Below are 21983 nucleotides of genomic sequence, written 5' to 3' on the forward strand. Positions count from 1 at the left end.
TGAGAGGCACAGGCAGACCCCTCGGATTCTTTCAAGCTTCATTAACTTCCTCTTCCTCCAGACTCCTATCACTGATGATTTGTGTTTTATATTTCACTTTTTAAAGTGTTTTGCCTACCAAAATACCTTTCCATTTTCCAGAGGAAAAATAATTTGCCTTTTGTCTTCCCCCGTGTTGCTTAGCACAGTCCTTAGCATGAGAAATTATCTCTGAATGTTTTCTTTCATTGACAGTGGATTCCTAGTTTGTTTTTCTGATAGGAAGACTCTCCAAGTATCCTTCAGTAAATATCTACACATATACTGCTCAGCGTTCACTTCCAAAGGTTAAAATCCTCACCTTCTAAAATAAGAGACATATCCATATCTTTAAATAGAAGTCTCTAGAAGGAAAATGAACAGTTCCTTGATTATTGTCAGAATAATAAATGCTTAATCTGTGCTTGTATTTTGTAGAACTCTCCTGAGCTAGATGAAGAAGGCTACAGCATCAGACCTGAGGAACCCGGCTATATCCTTTCTTTATTTTTTTATTTTAATCTTTATTTTCTCTAAGAAAACTCTATGATAAGTTCAGATTTTGAAAAGGTGCTGAAATAACCCAAGCTTCCCGACTCCTGTCATCCCCAATATTAGAAATGAATAAACAGTACAGAACAGCCTGATCGCTAACAAGTAGGCATTTTGTCTTGATCTATTCATAGAAAAGAGAGAGTGGAGAAACAGAAAAATGTGCTGAGAAACAATTGTGTAAACCACGGGTACTGGGTTGTCTGCTAAAACCTGATACGACCATGTCACTTACTGTGGCTAGAAAATAACTCTCACCTGTGCCCTCCCCACAAACCAGCTCTGGGCAGAGCATTTCTGAATCACTGAAATTCCTCACGAATTGTTCCTGAGAGTGGTTTTCCTCTCTCAGTGGACAGGGAAGCTCACATGGGCTGTCAGTGTTTGTGCTGAATGGGACATTACAAATGGCCACCCGCAGCAAAAATGTAGAACATTAAACTATGGCTCCTGGAAATTCACCATCCTTAATCATGTTCCAAGGAAAGGTGAACAAATTCGAACGCTTTCTTGATTTGCTCTTTTATTCGTCTGTGTATTTTACTTTGATTTTCTGCCATCTAAGGATACCTTTGCTGCCTTTATGTGCAAGCACTCTTGTCTTATACTCATCATTGCTTTTCCCAGTAGGAAAAAGAGTTATGTATCTTTAACTGTGTTCTACCTACCAAAGGAAAGCACTTTTATTCTTCGAGCGAATCGGAAGAGGAAGAAGAATCCCACAAGAAATTTAATATCAAGATTAAGCCATTGCAATCTAAAGACATTCTTAAGAATACTGCAACTGTAGATGAGCTGAAGGCGTCCATAGGCAACATTGCACTTTCCCCATCACCAGTGGTGAGTGGTTTTATGTCGAGCTTTGGTGAGTCTGGACAGACAGCTGTGTTCCGCCCAGACGTGTTAAGTACATCAGAAACTCTAAGCTAGAGGCTGCATCTGGTTACCCTTTTATGAACTTTGTAAACCTTAAATGGCTCATTCTGTTTTAGAAAGTTATGCTGATTTTGTATTGCAGTTCTTGTGCTTTTTAAAATGGTAGAAATGCATGGGACCCCATTTCTTTTTGACTCACTCTCTTGCACGCATTTGAAAAAGAAACAAAACAACAAAAAGATTATCCAGAGTTACTTCTGAGGCAATTAAAAACAATATGAAGTTTACATATTTACCAACGGTGATTTTTAAAAACATATCTTAGTGTTTTTTTTCTATGATATAACACCTAGAAATTCATGGGAGGAAAGCCAAGGAAATTGTTTTTCTTAAAAGAAAAAAAGGCAAAAAACCCCAACTTTTTCATTGCTGTACTCCCCCCCAAAAAATTAACCTAATGTCATAGATCATAGTCTAAAAAGATATTATGACTCATAATCTTTATTATATATTATTATCGAATTGTTTTAAATACTCTCATCTTTTAGGCACCTAAAATATAGGTGGGCCTTACTTATATTATTCAAATTGGTATATTTCTACAATTTGTTCTCCAATCCCCCAGTTTCCCTCTGCTAACTTCTGCAGCTGCTGAATTCTGAGTTCCAACATGTACACTATTTTCTCAGTGGTGTTTGATAAATGTTACAACTGTTTTCTAAAAGTAGCTGTGAAGAGTAGATGAAGGTTCTCAAAGGAGCAGCTAATATGTTCTTGGCATCTTCTTCAGAAAGATGTGATCTTCCTACAGCATCCTCCCTGAAAGAGGTAGTTAATAAATGCTGGACCATTTCTGAGATGATTTTAAAAATATGTCTGCTAAACTTTCTAGAGAAGTTGTAATCATCTATCCTTTCAGAATAAATATTTGCCTGTCTGGGATGAATAAAATCTATAATGATGCCTTCTTTAGAACTTAGGGCTTATAATGGCCTTTATCACTACTGTTAGTGATGAATACAATAATTGCTATTAGTAATCAGCCACCAGAAATGATATTTCAGGTAATTTTTAATCATATACTCACTTGGTATTTCAAGGTGTCTCCCTGAAAAAAAGAGGCATGAAATATCTTAGTTTTCTTTCCATTCTGCAATGGAAAGTACAGATTTTAAACTCATAGGTTGGTCTGTAATACCAGCAATTTCTAGTAAGAGGAGCATTTCAAATGCATACACTTTCACTTTTCAGTTGACATCTTTCAAATCATTTTTCACTTACTGAATTTTTTTTTAATTAATTGTAGAAATTTATCTAAATGCCTGAAACCCATTTATATTCACTTTTCTGTAGGGTCAAATACAGTTAGTGGGCATTTGGAAGCTATCTGGGGGTAAGCATCAGAAGATAAGATCATGGGATTAAATGAACACATTTACGTGAAAGAAAACTTACTAAAACAGTTGCAGACAGGCAGTATGTATTTGCTGAAAGCAGAGGGGCATCTAGGAAAGAAGAAGGTCCCCTCTAGCAAAAAGAATATATAAGCCCAAGTCATCTGGGAGATATTCCTCCAGCCAGATATGTTGCTGGCTGTGCAGCCAGAAGAGTGGTGGTTTACTCTGAGCTCTTCTCAACACCTATTTTTAAGGTAATGTCTTGACATGATGTGGTTAAGACTGATGAAAAGATTTTCGGGAAAGCAGTATGAGGAGTAGATGGGGACACCCAGGGAAAGTAATATGCAGTTAGGCTGTTTCTGCATACCAACACCACCACAAACCAATGGACTCTCGGATCTGCCTACCACCACGACCCCTGCACCCCCAGCTTGCTTCCTCTAATATGAGAACCTGGCTCCGCCCTTAGTATGATTCCCAAACATTTGTGATTTTTGATGTTTAGTATAGGGGAGTGAGCTGTTACTGCTACTTTAGGGAAAGGTATGTGTGTTTCTGGATATACCTAAGTAAAAAGAGAGATTATAACTGAAAACATATTCTTGGTTTTAGATTCCTTACCCTCTTCTAAGTAACCCATGTGTACCTATAGTTCACAAATGATACATGCAGTATGTTATCTCCGGAACCAGATAAGTAGAAAAAAACCTTCTGAAATCCAGTTGGTGCCATGATAAAAATGGTAAATATTTTGTGCAACTTTAGATGTTTCCAGCCAGACAATCAGACATTTATATGTCTACACTGAATTCAGGTGCAAAAAGAGAAATAGAGCCTATGCTAGTTAATGATATATCAATATATTTCACATAGGCTACAGTTCTTATGTTACAATAGCATCAATCATTACACTAATAGAAATAGAGGAAATTCCAAATGGTAAGCCATTCATAACAATGGCTTATGTTGGATTTCTAATTTCTATTTCTTCTAAGGAATTTTAAGATTAAGTTGTGTTTCACTTGTTCTGTTCATCCATCTGTGAATATGTATCAGTGAATTGTAACCCATTTGATATCTCTTATCATGAATTGGTTCTTATTTTATTTGAATAGTTCCCTGTGCACACTACATGGTCAAATTATTCAATAAATGAATGGATGGATGGATGGATGGATGAATGCATCATATATAACTATGTGTATATATAATATAAACCTATCTGAAAATTACTCCTCCCCAAAACAAAGCATCAACAGCATAGAAAATCAGGGTTTTAATTGTTGGCAAAAATCCCACTGTATAGACAAATAAATGTAATTTCAGTCCAGATCTTGCCTTGGCCCTTGATTTTAATACAGAAATAAAGTATAATGTGGGCAGGGACAAGGCAGAGCACTAAAAAAGAAGAGGGGATAATGCAAGGGTTAACTCACAGGAAAGGATGTTAATTTCTATTCCTTTCATGTTGTGGTCTCCTGATAAGATACTGTGCTGATTGGGCAAAGAATGAATAGCACTCAGGCTTTTGTTGAGTTGGTATCTGCACAAATTAGAATACTGGTAAAGCTGTTTTAACAGAGATCAAAATAGAAATGGCTTATACAAAATAAGTGTTTTACTTTTCTCCCAGGGAAAAGTCAAAACTCGTAGGCACTTCAGATGGGTAATAGAGCCCTACTCCAGGCATTATTCAAGAACCCAGAAACTTTCTGTATGATTGCTCCACCTTTCTGAGGTTGTGCCTGCCTTACCACCATCAATCACCTCCATGTTCCAGCCTTGGGATGGAGGAAAGAGAAAATAAAAGGCAGTGGTTTCCTTTAAAGGTTTTACTGGGAGTTTGCAAACATCACTACCAAAGCCATAATTTAATCACATGTTCACATTGGCTGAAAGGGAGTTTAGGAAATGTAGTCTTTGCCTGGATAGACATGTAACCAGCTAAAATTCAGGGTTCTGTTATAAAAAGACAAAGGAGCAAATGAATTGGGGTGGGTATTGACAGTTTCTGCCACTGTGTCTTAAGTAATCTCCGATTACTTCTAAAAGTTCATTAGGAAATGGATTTTTTCCCCATTTACCTGCAAATTATTCGTAGAACCTGTTGAACCCAGGATGTTTCCTTTTTAAAAATTTCTAATCACTAAATTCTAAATATGAGTGATGCTATGCTGCATGCTAGCCAACAGCAGATGAACAGAAACAAATTTCATTAAAATGCCAACTTGTTTGGTTGATACTGACCCTTCCAATCAGAATAATGCTTCCTCTATCTTGCAAAGTACAGTGCTTTTTGAGGCAGGCTGTTTCATTGTTGAAAGAAATTATTAAACCCAAATGCTATCTCTGTATAACTTTTGTCCTTGATTGTAGCTGTGTTTTTAGAAGATTAACAAAGGACAGAATATCTCCCTTTCCACCTCCAAGTTTACTGTACAGGATATTTATTAAGGAATGAGCTTGGGCTCAACTCCTGTGGGGTAGGGTGGGCAGAAGGAGAAATTAAGCGGTGTTGCATGTCCAGCAACAGACGGAGCTGACCATACAGGGGCCTCTAGAGCTAGAATGGCCCTACAGAGCTGTCCTGAGTTTGACCGAGATGAATAACCTTCATACTGCCACATCAGTCAGTACTCTGATATGGGCAAGCTAAGAAGGGGACTGACCTTGGTCGAGGTGGCCCTCTGCAGCTGAGGCAGATCCTAGAGTGTTGCACCAATAGCCCTCCTAGCAGCTGGTAAAAGAAGCTGTTTTGAAGAGAAATCTGTATAGTACCTTTGGTGTCCACTCTAAATTTTCTATACCTGACATAGGGCCTTTTACATATCATTGCCATTCAATAAATGCTTGTGTGTGTGAGTGAGTAAACAAATGTGTGAGCTGGACCAGGCCAAGGACCAAACACTGTGGCATGTCACCACCCTCTGATTTTTTATCCATTGATAACATACTGCAGTCTCCCTGGTCCCCTTACAATGGTTTACCTAACTATGCTCTCATCCTGGTCACGTATTTCCATTTCGTTCAAACCAGTGATGGAAACTCATTAAACACAATGCTGAATTTGAGAGACGCGGGATGTCTACAGCTTTGCCTAAATCTGTCAGACCAGAAAACCTATCCGAGAAAATGATGGGTTTAATTTGCCATAACTATTCCTTTGTGCTGGCACCTAGGGTTATCACCTTCTTGTGCTTTGTGTCTGTCTGTTTACAGAATTTTTTCTAGAATTTTGGGTTAATAGGAGGCAGCTGTGGAGTCTACAATGTTCTACCTGTGTGACCTTAGAAAAGTGCCATCATTGTTCTGAGCTTCTATTTCCTCTTCTGTAAAGTGAGGTTAATAATAATCCTTACAGACTTTTTGTGCAGATTATTGTTGGTCTCTAGCAAGTCAAATCTTTAGCTTTTTGTACCCCATGCTTAGCACAGTGCATGGCACACATTAGGCGCTCAGTTATTTAATAAATGACTAAATGCACAAAGCAAAGCATGCAGAAGATCCTAGACACAGTACCTGATGCACAATTAGTACTTTGCAATTCTTGGCTCTTCAATATAAATTGTGTTAGTCAGGGTTCTCCAGAGAAACAGAACCAACCGAGTGCACGTGCACGCGCGCGTGCATGTGTGTGTGTGTGCACGCATAAAGAAATTTGTTATGAGAAATTTGTTCATGTGATTATGGAGGCTAAGAAGTCTCACAAATGTCATCTGCCGAGTGGAGACCCGGAAAAGCTGATGGTGTAATTCATTCCAAGTCCAAGGGCCTGAGAACAGGTTTGCTGACAGTGTAAGTCCAGATCCCAGGGCAGAAGGAGATGAGATGAGATGTTCCAACTCAAACAGTGAGGCAGAAAAAGGGAGTGAATTCCTCCTTCCTCTGCCTTTTGTTCTATTCTGGCCCTGATTTGCATAATGCCCACCCACATAGGGGAGAGGGTTTACTTTCCTGAATCCACCCATCCAAATGCTAATCTCATCTAGAAACAACCTTACAGACCTACCCAGAAATAATATTTGTTCTGGGTACCCCATGGCCAGGCAAGTGGACACATAAAATTAATCACCACCCTAGTCTATATATACGTATATGAATTTTTTAAATCTTTTTCTCCCTTAATTGAAAATCATGGCTTTGCTTTCCCATTTTCAGTCTCCTGCCCTAAAAACGTTCTGTGTTCTCATGCTTTGGATTATAATTTATCTACATCTCAAGGCGTGAATTCAATTAAAGGGGTTCAGAGATTTTTTGCATATCTTAGACTTTAATTCCAAACCAAACCTGATCCACCTTTTAAAGGAACTACTTTTAAGACAGGTTTTTTTCATACTGGATATTTGTGGTTGATATTTCATTAAACACGAATAGAAACTTTGTACCTATATGCCCTAAAGGAACTGGTGTGTCATAGGAAAGACGCTGGAATCTGGAAGACCTGAACTGACCCTTGGCTCACAGTACTGCTGAGGCAGGTTCTTAAACCTATTTGCGTCTCAGTTTCTACAAGCCTAAAATGGGAATAATATACACCTACCTTACAAGGTGGTTTTGGGGATGTCCAGCCCTTTATGTGAGTACAACATACAGATCACTCCTCCTAATGGAAGAGATAGAAACAGGGACATGAGATGAGTGGGTCTGCTGTTTGTGTCCCTTTGTACCGCACTCCCTACATTCAGAGTAGGAGAACACCTTCATTACATCTTTCAAAAATGGCTTTATTCCTAAAAAGTAAAATTATCTTCTGAAAGTGGCTAAAGAAAATAATGGGTGGAAGATTGAACTCTAAGAAAATATGCCTTTACAAAAGCAACAAAATGAGAATTCAACATACAACTGAATACAATTCCATTTTAGATCATTTGAGGGAGATGGAAATGGACCCTTACTTGAGTAATGTTACGATGATTCAAACAAATGGTCTCTACCTCTTAAATGGGTTGCCTTGGGCAAGTGATAAAACCTATGCCTTGGTTTCTTCATCAATAAATGAAGATAATTCCCATACCAACTTCATAAGGCTGTTGTGAAGGTTGAATGAGTTAATACATATAAAAAGTATCATTACACATACTACATTTAGAGATTATTCCCTCGTCAGAATGATCTGCAAAGCCCAGGCACAGTTTAAAGAATATCATTAATAGTGACAAATCAGGAAACCCAAATGCCCAAAATCATTTAGAGCCAAGACCAGTAATAACCCTGTGCATAACACTGGGCAAGTTAATAAAATAACTTTTTTTGTGATGCCTATGAACTGGTCTGGGAGGAAATTCCTGAAATATTCCTAAATTGTTTTGAGTAACATCAAAATCCCCTGAACAAGTATGGTACTGCTTCAGGAGACTGTGTTGTAGGCTAACATTCACAATAGGTTCCTGTACTGTGCATTCCCCACTAAATTATTTCACAGAGAATTGACATCGTTTCGCACTTCCCCTTCAAATCAGTTCACCAAATATTTGGTAAGCACCTTCCATGTATCAGGCAATGAGGACTAATAATCACAAACTTTATCCAACTTTATCCAACCTTTATCCAGCCTTCTAGCTAACAGTCTGCCTGCCAGTCTATCAGAAAACAATGTCTAACCAACATCACTGGCAGCACACAGAAGCTGGACTTCCCCTTGTTGGGCCAAACCCCTGCCTCTGTTCACTTCAGTTTCCTGATTGAAGTTATGGTCTTCTGCAGCCAGCTTCCCCAGCCTCCTGGCTTCCCCACCTCTCCCCGGGTTTCAGATGTGGACACCTCCATTTCTCCCAGAACCCACAAGCAGCGCTATCTCTCACATAGCTTCAGCCATGCGTTTCACTCACTAGATCCTTTTGAAACTTGTGGCTCCCTCAGCTTTCATGGAAATGAGAAGACAAACGCTATGGTTTCATTCTTGCTGCACCAGCACCTTTTCCTTTTCTCAGGTGCTGTCCTTGATGCCTTTAGTTTTGTGTTTTGGTAAGCCACGAATCACTGTGGGCTGACCTGGAGAAGTTGTCTTGAACAAGAAGGGTTTAGTTCTGTACTGACTAGGAATTTTTGCTCTGGAGGAAGTCAGAACGAAGCTTGCATCCTGGCCCTGTGCTCGTTACTCACGTGACCCTGGGCAAATTACTTAAGACTTTAAGTCTCAGTCAAGGCTTAATCAAGCGTAAAATGAGGTTAACACTACTACTCACCTCATAGGGTCCATGTAAGGATTAAGGAAGTGATACATGTAAAGTGCTTAGTATTTTGTAAGTACCTTTATGTATATAAGGCCCAATGGAGATGTTTCGTAAATGCTAGCTATTACAAATCAGAACAACAGAGTATTCATGGTGAATACTTGTCAACATCCTTTAAGGTCATGGACCCTTTGAGGACTCATGATGGTGATAGTGATAGTGTTGGCCATGGCAGCTGTGAAAATCTGAGTGTGACTGTGTGTCAGATGCTTTATACATTATTAACTCGTTTATCCTCATAGCAAGCCTAGGAGATGTGTACTATTATTACCCTCATTTTACAGGTGAGAAATTTGAGGCATGGAAGGATTAATTAAACTCACCCAAGATGTCACAACTAATAAGTGAAGTTCTGGGATTTAAACCCAGAAGGTCTGATTTCTAATTCAGAACTCCTACCCACTACATTATCCTACTTCTGTTAAAAGCCATTGGCTCTCTTCCCAGGGGAAAAATAAAAAGTTCATTAGCTCCTCTAAAATATTTTACATACAACTTCTGAGTATTCACAAACCCTTTGAAGGCTATCCCTTTGATGGTCCCTAAAGGGCTCTTGATCCCAGCTCAGAAGCCCACATCCCAGGCTTTTTCCCCCCTCAATCCATAGACACAATCTGCTATGGTACCTCCTATGTCATTCTTTGTGACAAAAGAGCAAGGCTGAGCTGACAGGTCAGTCGGCCTTAATTGCTGCCTTGTCATGTGTGATTTCTACTTTATTAAAAGTCATTTTATGCTAAGACCTCATACACCTTTGTTTTAAATGTTAAGGAGTGTTACCTCATTTTATGACTCATATTTCAGTTCCCCTAATCAAGCAAGTATTTTTTATGTTGAAGTTTCATTATAATTATGGTTTATGTTATATATATATATATATGTATGTATATATGTATGTGCTGTCATGATCAGAAAGATGGAATGAGCAGCCACAGTACTAAGCAGGCAGAGAGGTGGTGGTCACCCCATTTTACAGAAGTGATCAACTCAGAAAGATCAAGAGGCTGCTAACGGTTTGAGGACCAGGACTTGAACTCCAGCATCTGCCTCCCTTCTGCCAAGTTAAAAACACAGTAGGTTTTTTCATCTACAGAGTAAGGGTCTAGAGATTCTGATTTCTTTAAATCCCTCTCAGTGTGAATACTCTGCTGTGTATTCTGACTCAAGAGCCTCTGTGGGAAAGTCTGTTTTAGGGGCAGGTTGGGGATATAGTAAGGGGACCAAGAAAGAGAACATTTTCTTGAAGCACATCGGTTAAATAGGAAGAGCATAGGCTTTTGAGTCTGTATCTTATGATCTGTGTCCATGGGCAAGTTCCTTAACATGAAACCTCAGATCCCAAATCTGTAAAATGGGAACAGGAATATCCATCCTGTCAGGACTGATGTAAAGAGGACATGAGATTATGTTGCAAAATGCCCAGTTAGGTGTCTATCTCCCTGGCCTCCCTTTTCATCTCTGCTTCTCTTTAAGTTAAGAGACTTGTGGGAGTGAGAAAGAAAATAAAAATAGCGAGGGAGGACTTGAGCAAGGTCAAGGAGAAGAGGGCTGATAGAAAGGAGGTGGGAGGGGCACCTGGGAAGCTCAGTCGGTTAAATTGTCCAACTCTTGATCTCAGCCCAGGTCTTGATCACACGGTTGTGAGTTCGAGCCCACACTGAAAAAAAGAAAGAAAGAAAGAAATGATGTGGGAATAGGTGGCATGTATGCTGGCCTCCTCCCCATCCCCTATGACATGACCTTCTGAAGGAGCTATTAGTTTAAGCTTGTTCCTGGTGATTTGCAATCCATAATGGAGTTATTTAATCAAAAAATATGGGGAGAGGGGGATAGCTTTGAACTGGAGACCGTCTAGTGCTGTTTGCCTATTCCAGGTGGCCCACCCACCCTACCACCCCCAAATTAGCCTGCCAGTGAGTAAAATCCATGAATTTGCTGCTGCTTGGTAACACCACCCCCTTTCCTGTCCTCACTTTGGCAGAAGGTTCAGCACCCCATTGAGTTCAGTAAAAACAAAGAGTCATCTGTAGGGGAGGAGAGCTCCAGTCTCCTACACACTGGCATTCGCTCCAGGTAAGATTGCTGCTTGGTGCAAAGGAAGGCTAATGATGGGGTGCATTCTGATGCTAAGTGCTCAGCGCAGACCTCAAGCACAGCTAGTTGGAGGCAAGAGGCTCAGCTTGGGTACTACTCTTCAAGGAGAGCTTCATAGGGCAAATATGATCTGGGTTGGGTCTAGACCTGGGATACCAAACACAGATGTGTATGAGCTGCTACTCCCCCCTTCCAAACACTCAGCCAACACAATGACCGGATCCCATATCCCTGATGTAGTCTGAGACGCCCCCTCCAGACAGAGCTGCAGGCAGCCTGACCAAAATCATCCAGTTGGCACATGAGATGGATCTCTTTTTTTTGTTCCAGGTCTTACAGAGAAAGATAGATGGAGAAATGGGTAGAACCTTCCTTTTTCAAAATATATTGTTCTCTTTCCTGCATTCTGATAAGCCATGTACCGTCTGCAGAAGAATTAGTTTCATATCTGAGATGTGTTTGTTCTTTCCTTCGTTACCAATTATTTTTTTCCTAGGTAATTCTCTATTGCTTCCATTTCCTGACCTTTAAAATAAAAATACCATTTTTCCATACCTTTCAGGCCCATCCTGTGCTGGTCAGAAGAAATCTCTGTGCTGTATGTTTTGGTCTTCTTGAAAATGAGAATATGAATTCAATCTGGATCACCTTTGTCATTATTTCTCCAATTAATGTTGGTTGTACCCTCTGAGCACATGGTCTTTTGCACCCCTTTGTGAGGTGTAAGAATTAGAATTTCCTTGCATAACTCCAGATTCTTCCATCTTGTTCTACTATCTCAGACAATGTGATCCGATGGGGATAGGGGAGGGTCAGAAACATGACTACCAGGATTAGAGACTGGTACCAGCTTAAAATCTAATTGAGACAATTTACCCACAATTTTGACACATAAAAATGTGAAGGTGTCCTCGACCAGAGGCAGACAATTCTTGAATTACATGTTTTTTTTTAATTACATGCTTTTAATTACGATGCTAATCATAGTCAAAAAGGCTAATTTTTATATCGTTAAGTTCTTCTGCCTTGGTTGTGTTAGTCCTACTGGTGTAGAGTTTAGAATTTAAAACTATTTTTATTAGCCAAAGGCCCTAATCAGGGTAGAACAGGCTCTATAATGAAGCAATCCATTTGGAAAATAAGTCCGTAGCAGAAGCATAATCTGTGAACAATTCAGTAAGTGCTGGACTTTTATGACAAGTGATCCTGCCCCCCAGATGCTGCAGGTTCTTACCCTGTGAATAGGGCCTTCCCTTAAGAACCTAAACATTGAATGACCTGGAGCAGGTGCTTGGAAAATACTTGATTGGTTGGATGCATGGATGCTCTTCACTGTGGGAAATTATATGGAACTTGGTGTTTCGCTGTGACAAAATGCAATTTACGTCCCTCACATGATTTTAGAAAGAGAGTAGATTTATGGTTCTCCACTTCTTTGATCTTTCCTCTTTCAATTCACCTGTTTTTCTGCATTATTAGATGGATGAATAATATGAACAATAACTTTCTTACAGTTTGTAAGTTCTTTTTTTAAAGTTTATTAATGTGCTCTTCTTTTCTGGGAGTGCTAACATTTTGTCATAATTCTCTTCCCCTGATCCCACAGATCCAGTGAGATGTCTGTTCTCCCATCTAAGGCCTCAGGTTTCAGTCACTTAGTGGTACACACTGTATTATCTTTTTTATAATATCTTTATTTCTGTACTAAGAAGTTTCTATAAGTGTACGAATAAGAGTATAAAAATAAGTATAACAGTAGAAGAAAAAAGTATCTATCCCTTTGTCCTTTGAAGGAGAATTTCTTTTTGTTGGGGGGGGCAGAAATAATCTACAGCAATGGATGTACTTTTTAATTATTTTAGGAAAAAAAACTCTTAGAGTGTGAATCACTCACATTCATTATGTCAGAAAATGTCTCTTTGACGAACCATGAGAGACTATGGACTCTGAAAAACAAACTGAGGGTTCTAAAGGGGAGGGGGGTGGGGGGCTGGATTAGCCTGGTGATGGGTATTAAAGAGGGCACGTTCTGCATGGAGCACTGGGTGTTATACGCAAACAATGAATCATGGAACACTACATCAAAAACTAATAATGTAATGTATGGTGATTAACATAACATAATAAAAAAAAGAAAATGTCTCTTTGGAGACTGGGGGAAATTTCAGAATGAACAGAATGAAGTGAGATTTCTTTCTGTCTAAAACACAGCCACTAACTGCCCATGGACCTGAGGAGCCATCATTTGAATCAGCTACCAGCTCAGCGGGGGTACAAGGCCGGTGAGCCTGTCTGAACCACTTGTCCTCAAGTGGCCAACAGACAGGGAAGGCAAAATGGACTGGCCTCACTCTGCTTTGCCCAGTACAAACTCCCTTTCCACTTCCTAACCTATTTGAAGCCCATCTCTGTCTTCTGTTTTAACTTGATATTTGGGGAATGAAAGTCAGCTTAGAAAGAGTAAAGAAAAATGGCGGCATATGTCACAAGCAGGCATTCGCTGAGATTGTTTCCTCTGTGTCATCTATGCCTCTTCTCAGCAACCAACCCTAACTAACCCCTCACCCTGGAGAACTCCTTGAGAAGTGAGAGCCATGACCTGCATTGGAACAGAGCAAAGCCAGTCTTTGCAGTGGCCTTCAAGACCTTCACGGTGGGGATACCCCCAGCCTGCAGGCTAACACCCGCCACTATCCCTTCTCATTCCGCTCTTCCCTGGCTCCCTGGCTGTGTCCCCTTTCCCCAAAGAGCTGCAGTGTGACATCCATCTCCACCTCAGGTGCTTGTTCAAGTCACGTTCTCAGTGGCTTACCCTGACCACCTTATTGAAAATCACAGAGCTCTCTACCCTGGCATTCTCAAAACTCTTTATTCACTCTGCTTTTAAAAATTGCATTGATCATCTTCTAAAATACCAAACACTTTGCTTTATTTATTATGTTTATTATTTATTATCTATCTCCCTCATCTGGTTCCCAAAATAAGCTCATTGGAGCTTTTTTTGTCTATTGTTCCTATTGTTTTGTTCACCAATATGCCTAGAGTAGTGTCTGGTTTTTATTAGGTACCCAGTAAATATCTGTTAATGGTTTAATAAATGAATAAATTATCCTTTTGCTTCTTTTGTCAGACACAACTGATAAGAAGTGGTTATATTTATAGTAAAATCGCATTCATTAAATATAAAGATCCAAAATATAGCCATCTTATTTTTGAGGTTAAACAGTTGCAGACTCTTAAGAAGCTTATAGATTAGACTTGGTTTTTTGTGTCTTGGTTCCACTCTTATGAAGCTTGCTGCCAAAAATTCCCATGGCAGCTTGTTCCTTGTTAAGACTGCGGGGATATATTTAGAACACAAAACCTCTGTATAAGGATCACTAAACTCTGGTGTATACCTTCTTCATTCACCTCTGTTAGCTTTGGCTCTGGGTCTTACACTAAACTCTGCTGTAAATGTTGCTGCTTTCAAACCTCTTATACAGAAATGTAGGCTTCAACAAGACCTAACTTGAATGACTCCTGGCACTAGAAAGGTATTTAGGATAAGGATGAGCTGCCTTTCAACAAGGCTTGCAAATTAAAGAATTATACTTTCTCAGGCTATACCACAGGAAAATCCCTGCACTAGAGATGATTCATTGATTATATTTTAGGTATATGTTTTGTCTAGGCCAAAAATTCACTCATTCTATGTACAAGTATACCTGGAGGTATACATCTCTTTTCCAATTTTCTTAGTATATTTTCCATAATTAAAAATCAACTCTGATGCTGTGAGTTCATTTTAAATCAAGAAATATCTTTATTTTCCCCAAAGGAGAATTGTCTTATGGGTTTTTTTTTTTTTTTAATTTGTTTAATATTCTGAAGAAATCCTTAAGCCAAGAAGCCATAACCTACGTGTCGGGAGCTACTAACAATTAAAGCAAAACAATATATTGAATAAAAATGGTTTAATCACCATGAAGCCTGGGGCACCTGGGTGGCTTAGTTGGTTGGGCAGTTGGACATATGTCTTTGGCTCAGGTCATGATCCCAGGGTCCAGGAATCTGGCCATGTCGGGCTCCCTGCTCCACGGAGAGCCTGCTTCTCCCTCTCCCTCTGTCTCTTCCCTCTGCCTGTGCTCTCTCTCTCTCTCTCAAATAAATAAATAAAATCTTAAAAAAAAAAAGTTACAATCACCATGAAGCCTGGAATTGGAAGGTGTGGGGAGGAGAAAGAGCCCTTATCATTTGTATGTTCATGTTTATTCTTCTGATTCTAATTCAGTGTAATGCATTTAATTCTAGGGGAAGACTGATATTTATTATTTTGAATATTTGAATATTATGAATTTACCCTCTAATCAGAGTTTAATTCCTAGGTCTGAAACCATGCCTAGAAACACAAGCTCACATTCTAAAAAGCTCATCCCTTGAGACCTGCTATGATAGATAGACAAGATCTATTTGACTCTTTCCTTTGGAAAGATCCGAGATTATTTTCCAGGTTCTGTGATCTGTGAGCTTTTAGCTGTGTTGTTTCTAGAACCCAGTGCTGATAAGGCCCTGAAAGTGGGATAACAGTATAGGGGACTTGGTCTGTTTCGTGGGCCCACCCCAGCCAGGCTCTGAAGCTGGGATCCATTCCCAGCTCTGTTCCTTTGTAACTGTGTGGCCTTGGAATTCATCTGAGCCTCCTTTTCCTCACTGGTAAATTAGAAATAACAAGGACACCTGTATAAGATAAATCAGTAATGGTTCTCAGTAAACATTAGCTGTCAATATCATTCACATCTTTTAATCCTCACAACATTCCTACAACAATTCTACAACTCCACAAAGAATCTACATCCCTCCCTTAGACATTATCAAATCCAGGCACAGGACAACTTGCTCAAAGGCATCCAGAAAATAAGGGGTTAAGCTAGTTTAAATTTAGAAAGGCTCTTGCTCCTCCTTCCCGGACAACTCCTTTGAAGCTATTTGATTTTAACCCAGGAATTTCTTTCTGTCTGTAGGTTGAGAACATGAACTTTAATCATTTTCATTTCTCTGTGTTACTTACCAAGGGTCTGGGGCTGAAAGTCAGCCCCTATCTTGACCCTGAAGCATTGGTTTTTTGCTATAAAAGAACATTCTACCCTGGAGATCTGATCACAGTAGCTCAATACTAATGTTTGTACAAAGCTGAGCTAGTTCCTGGGAACCTCTGTAACATATATTTGCCCCTGGGGTCACTAATGGCAGAGAGATCAACAGTTAAGTGGGAGCTAAGTGAAACATTTATAGGAGAAGGAGAAGGAACATTACAACTGGGGCCACATCCCTTGGGGCATATACAATTCAGCTTTATTTCAGAGTGCAATTCATCTTTCTGTATTTTAAAAGACATTCTGCTTCAAACATTTTATAGTGTTTTAATGGCCCCCTGAAAGGGAACTCCTAAACCTGCTTTGAATGCCTCCTGTGTGCTTAGCCCTATGTTTGGGACCAGAGAGGGACCATTCTTGACCATGACTATAAGATAATAATCGAGTAGAGACACCTTAATAACACAGGACAAAATAAGAACTGCAAAGAATATGCTAGCAATGTGGACCTTTGTTCTCCCCGAGGCTGATAACCGTCAGGCAAACAGAAAGACTTTCAATCTGAGGTGGTTATTTTGAACAAAAAGAATGTGCTGTGATCAAACAAGAAAAGGGAACAACTTATTCTGATGGGAAGGCTTGGGAAAGGCCCCATGGAAGAAACAGTCCTGGCCTCAAAGAATAAGTAAAATTGTAATCGAGGGCTACAGAGACAGCCTGAGCAGAAGGCAGGGAAGTGGGTGAGGGGACTGAACATCCAGATGACCAGGAGCCTCTGCAGTTAAGCGTGGGCTCCCTACAGGCAGCGGTGGAAGGTGAAGGGTGAGGGTAAGTTGGAGCCCTTCTGGAAGGCATAACCGACATGGAGTGTGTGTTCTATTTTCTGAATAATTGGGAGGCTCCCGAGGGGCAGAGTAATCTATTCATTTCACTATTTTGGAAAAAATAATTCTGGAGCTAACACAAAGGATGAATTTAGGGGGTGAAACTGGAAATAGGACCATCAGCTAAGAAGTGCATGCAGAAGGCACAGCTGTCAGCCAGGGATGAGGCCATCACCATGACGGTTGCCCAAGAAATAAAAGAGCTTTCTGAGGGGGCCAACGACTACTCACCGGGACAATAATTTGCTATTGTCCATGGGGAGTGGGGAGAATTGAAAGATGGGATGAAAGAATTGGTGAGTGTAGCCAGGGTATCTTGTGAGGCGATGACAGGTACTGGGTTCCCTGACAAAGCTGGAGTTAGTGGAAAATCTCATGTTTTATGACCCTACTCAGCTGCATTGCAATAACGTCATCTTCCAGATCCTTTCGATATTACAAAGCATAATTTTCTATTTTCAAAGCACAAATCTACTTGATAAAAGCAAACCATTCAAGAAAGCTTAGAATGTGCCCAAAGGAGGCCACACCAATGCCCTCTATAGCTTGAACTTGTAGGGGAGGCAAGACTTGATCTCTACCCACTTCGGTCTTCAGCTGGGACTCTAACAAAAAGACAGGTTAAGGAGAAAAACAAACAGGAGTAACATGTACATTTCATGTACATGTGGGAGACGCCCAGGAAAAGTAAAACTCAAAGAGGTGGTTTTAGAATCCTGAATTAAATATCACTGAGTAGGGAAAGGGGAGGGGACATAGGCCTCTGAAGGGAGAGCATCTGATCTTTAGGAAGAATAGATGAGAAGAATATTGTGTGATCAGGTTTGTCAGGGTGCGGTATCGACTTCCAGTCTCGTCTCTAGCGCTAAGAGTCAGTGCTCCCTGATCAATAACACTCCTGGGAAAGGGATTTATGACCGTTCTTTTGGAGCATTTATCTCTAGAGAGATTAGGTTGTTCAGAGACAGTGTCTCCTTGCATTTACCATTTTCAAATGCTTGCAGCTCAAAAATCATCAATATAGCGAAGTAACAGATTTTGGGGTAAGTGTTCTGCCACCCTTCAAGCTAAAGGTAACCTGGGAATGACTATGTCAGACGCCCAGAAAGAGCCATTAGAAGAGCAATGCCTTGAGCTGCTTTAAGGAAGGTTATTCTGAGCCTTATCTGTTTCTCTGAAAATACATTTCACCTCTCTCATTTTCTCTTTCTTTTTCTTCCTCATGCCTACGCTTTTTAGAGGAAAAGTCCGGTAAGAAATAAGTCCTTTCCACATTTTGGCCAAACATGACTTCTGTTCATTTTCATGATCTGCATAATGACTGACTGTGTTTAACACCTAAACAAGATTTTGAATTTTAAAAACAAACCTTTGTGAACCAGGACAAGGTCTAATTATGCCCCATGGGGAAAAAAGGAAGTTGGTTGCTAAGTGATTTTACAAGTCCGTTATGAAGGGCCGCAGTGTAATTTTGTGAAGATTTCACCTCTGCCTCCGTCACGGGCATATGATTAAATATTTAAGGTATTGAGTTTTATTTTTTGCATTTTCCACCTGGATTAGTCAAGCTACTTATACATACTGTGAACTAGGCAAGCATTCTTTTAAGTTAATTTCTTGTTTAATGCACAACATGATAGCATCCATGAATGAAGGCCTGTGAAGCTGGCCTAGAAGAGGGAAGTTGTCTTTCTTCTTTTGTTTTTCAGCTAATCAGAAAAATATCCCCTTCTGGAGTTGTCAAAGAGACAGAAAAATAAGATCTTTATAAAGTGCAAAGCAACTCTTTCACACTCCTTTTTAGTACCAGTGGGTGATTTTTAGTGGCAGCACAAATCTACTATGATGTACCTACATTTTTTTTTTAATTTTAGGACAACAATGAAATAGATCTACTAAAAAAAAAAAAAGGAAAAAAAAATTCAATGTTCTCTTCTCAGTTACCTGGTATATTGGGAAAGTGTTCCCAGGATGCCGATGCTTGGCTGACACAGGTAACCTCTCCACCGAAAATCATGGAAATACTGTGTTTCCATGTTAACGAGCACCAAGGAATGGTTGGTGGTTGGTTGTACTTAACTCACCTAAGTGGATGCTGCAGTAAATTTGTCATTCTGTCCATTGGCCTCTGCCTGGTGGTCTCCGTACCACCTGCAGGATACCCGACCTGTGGCAAGTCCGTGTGATAGGAAGGAGGAGAAGTGGAAGACACAGAAGAACAAAAACGGGATCAAAATACTGAAGTACATCAAAATACGAACCCAAAGTCTTTTGGTTTCTAAAGATAAAATAAACACATTATTATTATTATCACTATGGCTACTACTAGATTGAATGGCCCACTTCTGAGTAACCGCGAGTCACCTACATATCACGTGCTACGTGGCATACAATTTTGTTGGTGTGCTTTAGTAGCCTTTCTTTATATTTTGCCAATTGCACTTATTCTTGACTCTGAATCTTTCTCTAACTTATCCAAATTTGACCACTTCAAAAACTGACTCAGTTGGGTGGCCTGAAGTCTACCTCCAGGGCCTCAAAAAGGCACTGTTCCTCATGGGTTTTCCCTTGTTGTCCTTACCGCAATTTTAACTGCAAGTAATCCTTGTCGTTTTGATCTGTGTGTTTTTAAGGACGAGTCCTCCTCCCACTCCCTGGCCTCATTTTCCTTTGGAAATGTCCATCTTGTTGATTGCCCAATCTGGTTGAGTCTTAATGATTATCTTGGTTAGTAGCGGGCTCTTTGTTTCTCTTCCCAAATGGGGTTTCAAAAGATCATCTCAACCAAGTCCCATTGGACATGATAGATATTCACTGTACTCTGACTTGTAATGGATACAGGAACAAATTTAAATATAGACAAACTCCTATAAGGGATGGGGGTAGAGGATAAGACCTTGCCAGGTAGCTGGCCTTCCCCATCAGCATTTAAAAGCAAGTAAGGAAATGGGCTGGAATAAAAATAATACGCATAATGATCACATATTCTAATTCTTTCCTAGAAAATTCTCTAACATGAATCACTGAATTTGCTATGACTAGCCTATATAAAAATATTTTGTTTGGTGCTTGGTAGCTTTTCATGCATTTTCCTCTGATTCCCCATAGCACTGAATTTAGCATGTTGTAAAACTTCAAAACCTGAGGCTGACTTAGTGATTTTGATGAGCAAGACAGATTGTGTTTGGTTACTTCTTTTTATAAATATCTTAAAACACTTACCCGCATTGGCTAAGAGTAAGGTATTCTAGTAGGCTGACTTAAAATTAATCCTTTTGTGCACAAAATAACAAAGCAAAGCTGGTATGGAATAAGGACACTGTGGAAACTATGAGGACATAGGCTGAAATATTATCTGAGGGAGGCATATTCATATTGCAAATTATATACATTCTAGAAATACAACATGTTTTAGCAGAAGATCTTCATTCTAGTGACCAAATTATAAATTATTAGTGCACACCCACCCTGAAACTAACCTCAAGATACAAAGTAAGAGTTATCTCTTATTTGCACACCAAAATAGAAGTAGAGGGAATAATAAATATTTCCAAAACCTTTTCCAGAATGTACCAGAAGATCAAGAGAAATCTAGGAATTGAGCAATTAATATTTAAATAGGAGCTCAGGAGATTTGTTCAGAAAAGGAATAGACCAATTGCAAAGTCCCTGTTCAAGTAATCAGGTGAAGTAATAAGAGCAGTAGATAAAATTCACTGAGAGCTTATTATATGTGATACAGATGCCTGCAATCAGAGACAAATTGGCCACCTGCTGATTCTGAACAACTGAATAAGTGTTTTGTTTGCTTGTGCAGTTAAAAACAACTTTAGCCCCATTTAAAAACCAGAATGTTTGAAATTAAAAAAAATATATCAGGATGTGCTTCTTCTCTCGACGACAACTCGATCTGGCAGCCCTAGGCCCAGATTTTTTGCAAGGCAGACATGGGTGCACTTGAGTAGTGTTGAGTTCCCCAGAGCTTTGTGAAAGACACATGCCTTTACCAATAGCACCCCTCTCCTTGCCCTGTACTCATCTGAGTTTGTCACTCAACACGTAGTGTTCAGCTTACAGAATATATCAAGCCCGGGGCCACCTGGGTAGCTCAGTCAGTGAAGCATCTGATTCTTGATTTGGGCTCAGGTCCTGATCTCAGGATTGTGAGATTGAGCCCCACCTTGGGCTCCATGCTGGGCATGGAGCCTGCTTGAGATTCTCTCTCTCCCCCTCTGCCCCTCCCCGCCCTCACCTCATGCTCTCTCATGCTTTCTCTCTCTCAAAAAAAAAAAAAAAAAAAAAGGAATCTAAACTAGAATGTACCAAGACCTGATACAGATGACTTTCCTTCCACCTTTGAAGCAAATTCTATATATTGGTAGAACAAAGATAAAATGCTAAAGGCTTCAAGGATCTTGGAAAATGAGAAGGAGTAAAATAAAAAATAGGTAAAGACTTTCCTTTCCTGGCTCTTACAGATTTTGCTGTCAAAATTGTTGTTCAGGGTGCCTGGGTGGCTCAGTTGGTTAAGCGACTGCCTTGGGCTCAGGTCATGATCCTGGAGTCCCGGGATCGAGTCCCACATCGGGCTCCCTGCTCAGCAGGGAGTCTGCTTCTCCCTCTGACCCTCTTCCCTCTCATGCTCTCTATCTCTCATTCCCTCTCTCTCAAATAAATAAATAAAATCTTAAAAAAAAAAACAAAATTGTTGTTCAGCAGAGCCTATAGCTGCTTTATGCACCTTAATGGTGATAAATAACATATATGGAGCCCTTCAATCTGATGTGTAGAATTCTTTTTCTTTTGAAGGTTTCAAATAGCTCTTAATTATGGACTTTGAGGATTTCCGGG

At 39.8% G+C, this 21983-nt stretch overlaps 1 protein-coding gene and 1 long non-coding RNA gene across 8 annotated transcripts in view; one reads left to right on the forward strand and one right to left on the reverse strand.

The window, feature by feature from the left end:
- Positions 1 to 21983, forward strand: part of SGIP1 (SH3GL interacting endocytic adaptor 1) — a 213008-nt gene that overhangs the window by 110515 nt on the left and 80510 nt on the right. For 4 of the 7 annotated variants that reach the window (XM_035727228.1, XM_027618928.2, XM_027618939.2 and 1 more), the window contains 3 exons: positions 457 to 511; positions 1235 to 1410; positions 18372 to 18383. In XM_035727228.1, the coding sequence (XP_035583121.1) occupies positions 457 to 511; positions 1235 to 1410; positions 18372 to 18383 (243 nt within the window). The remainder of the gene's footprint in view (positions 1 to 456; positions 512 to 1234; positions 1411 to 18371; positions 18384 to 21983) is intronic. The other 3 variants (XM_027618919.2, XM_035727226.1, XM_035727227.1) reach the window with 1 other exon arrangement.
- On the reverse strand, positions 2508 to 11865 carry LOC113936066. Its single transcript, XR_003524189.1, has 4 exons — positions 11729 to 11865; positions 10655 to 10736; positions 7387 to 7449; positions 2508 to 2554 (listed from the first exon to the last, which is right to left on the reverse strand). It is a non-coding gene; the product is annotated as an uncharacterized LOC113936066 (long non-coding RNA).

This window comes from Zalophus californianus, chromosome 4 (assembly GCF_009762305.2).
Source record: "Zalophus californianus isolate mZalCal1 chromosome 4, mZalCal1.pri.v2, whole genome shotgun sequence".
In the NCBI taxonomy this organism is placed as follows: Eukaryota; Metazoa; Chordata; class Mammalia; order Carnivora; family Otariidae; genus Zalophus; species Zalophus californianus.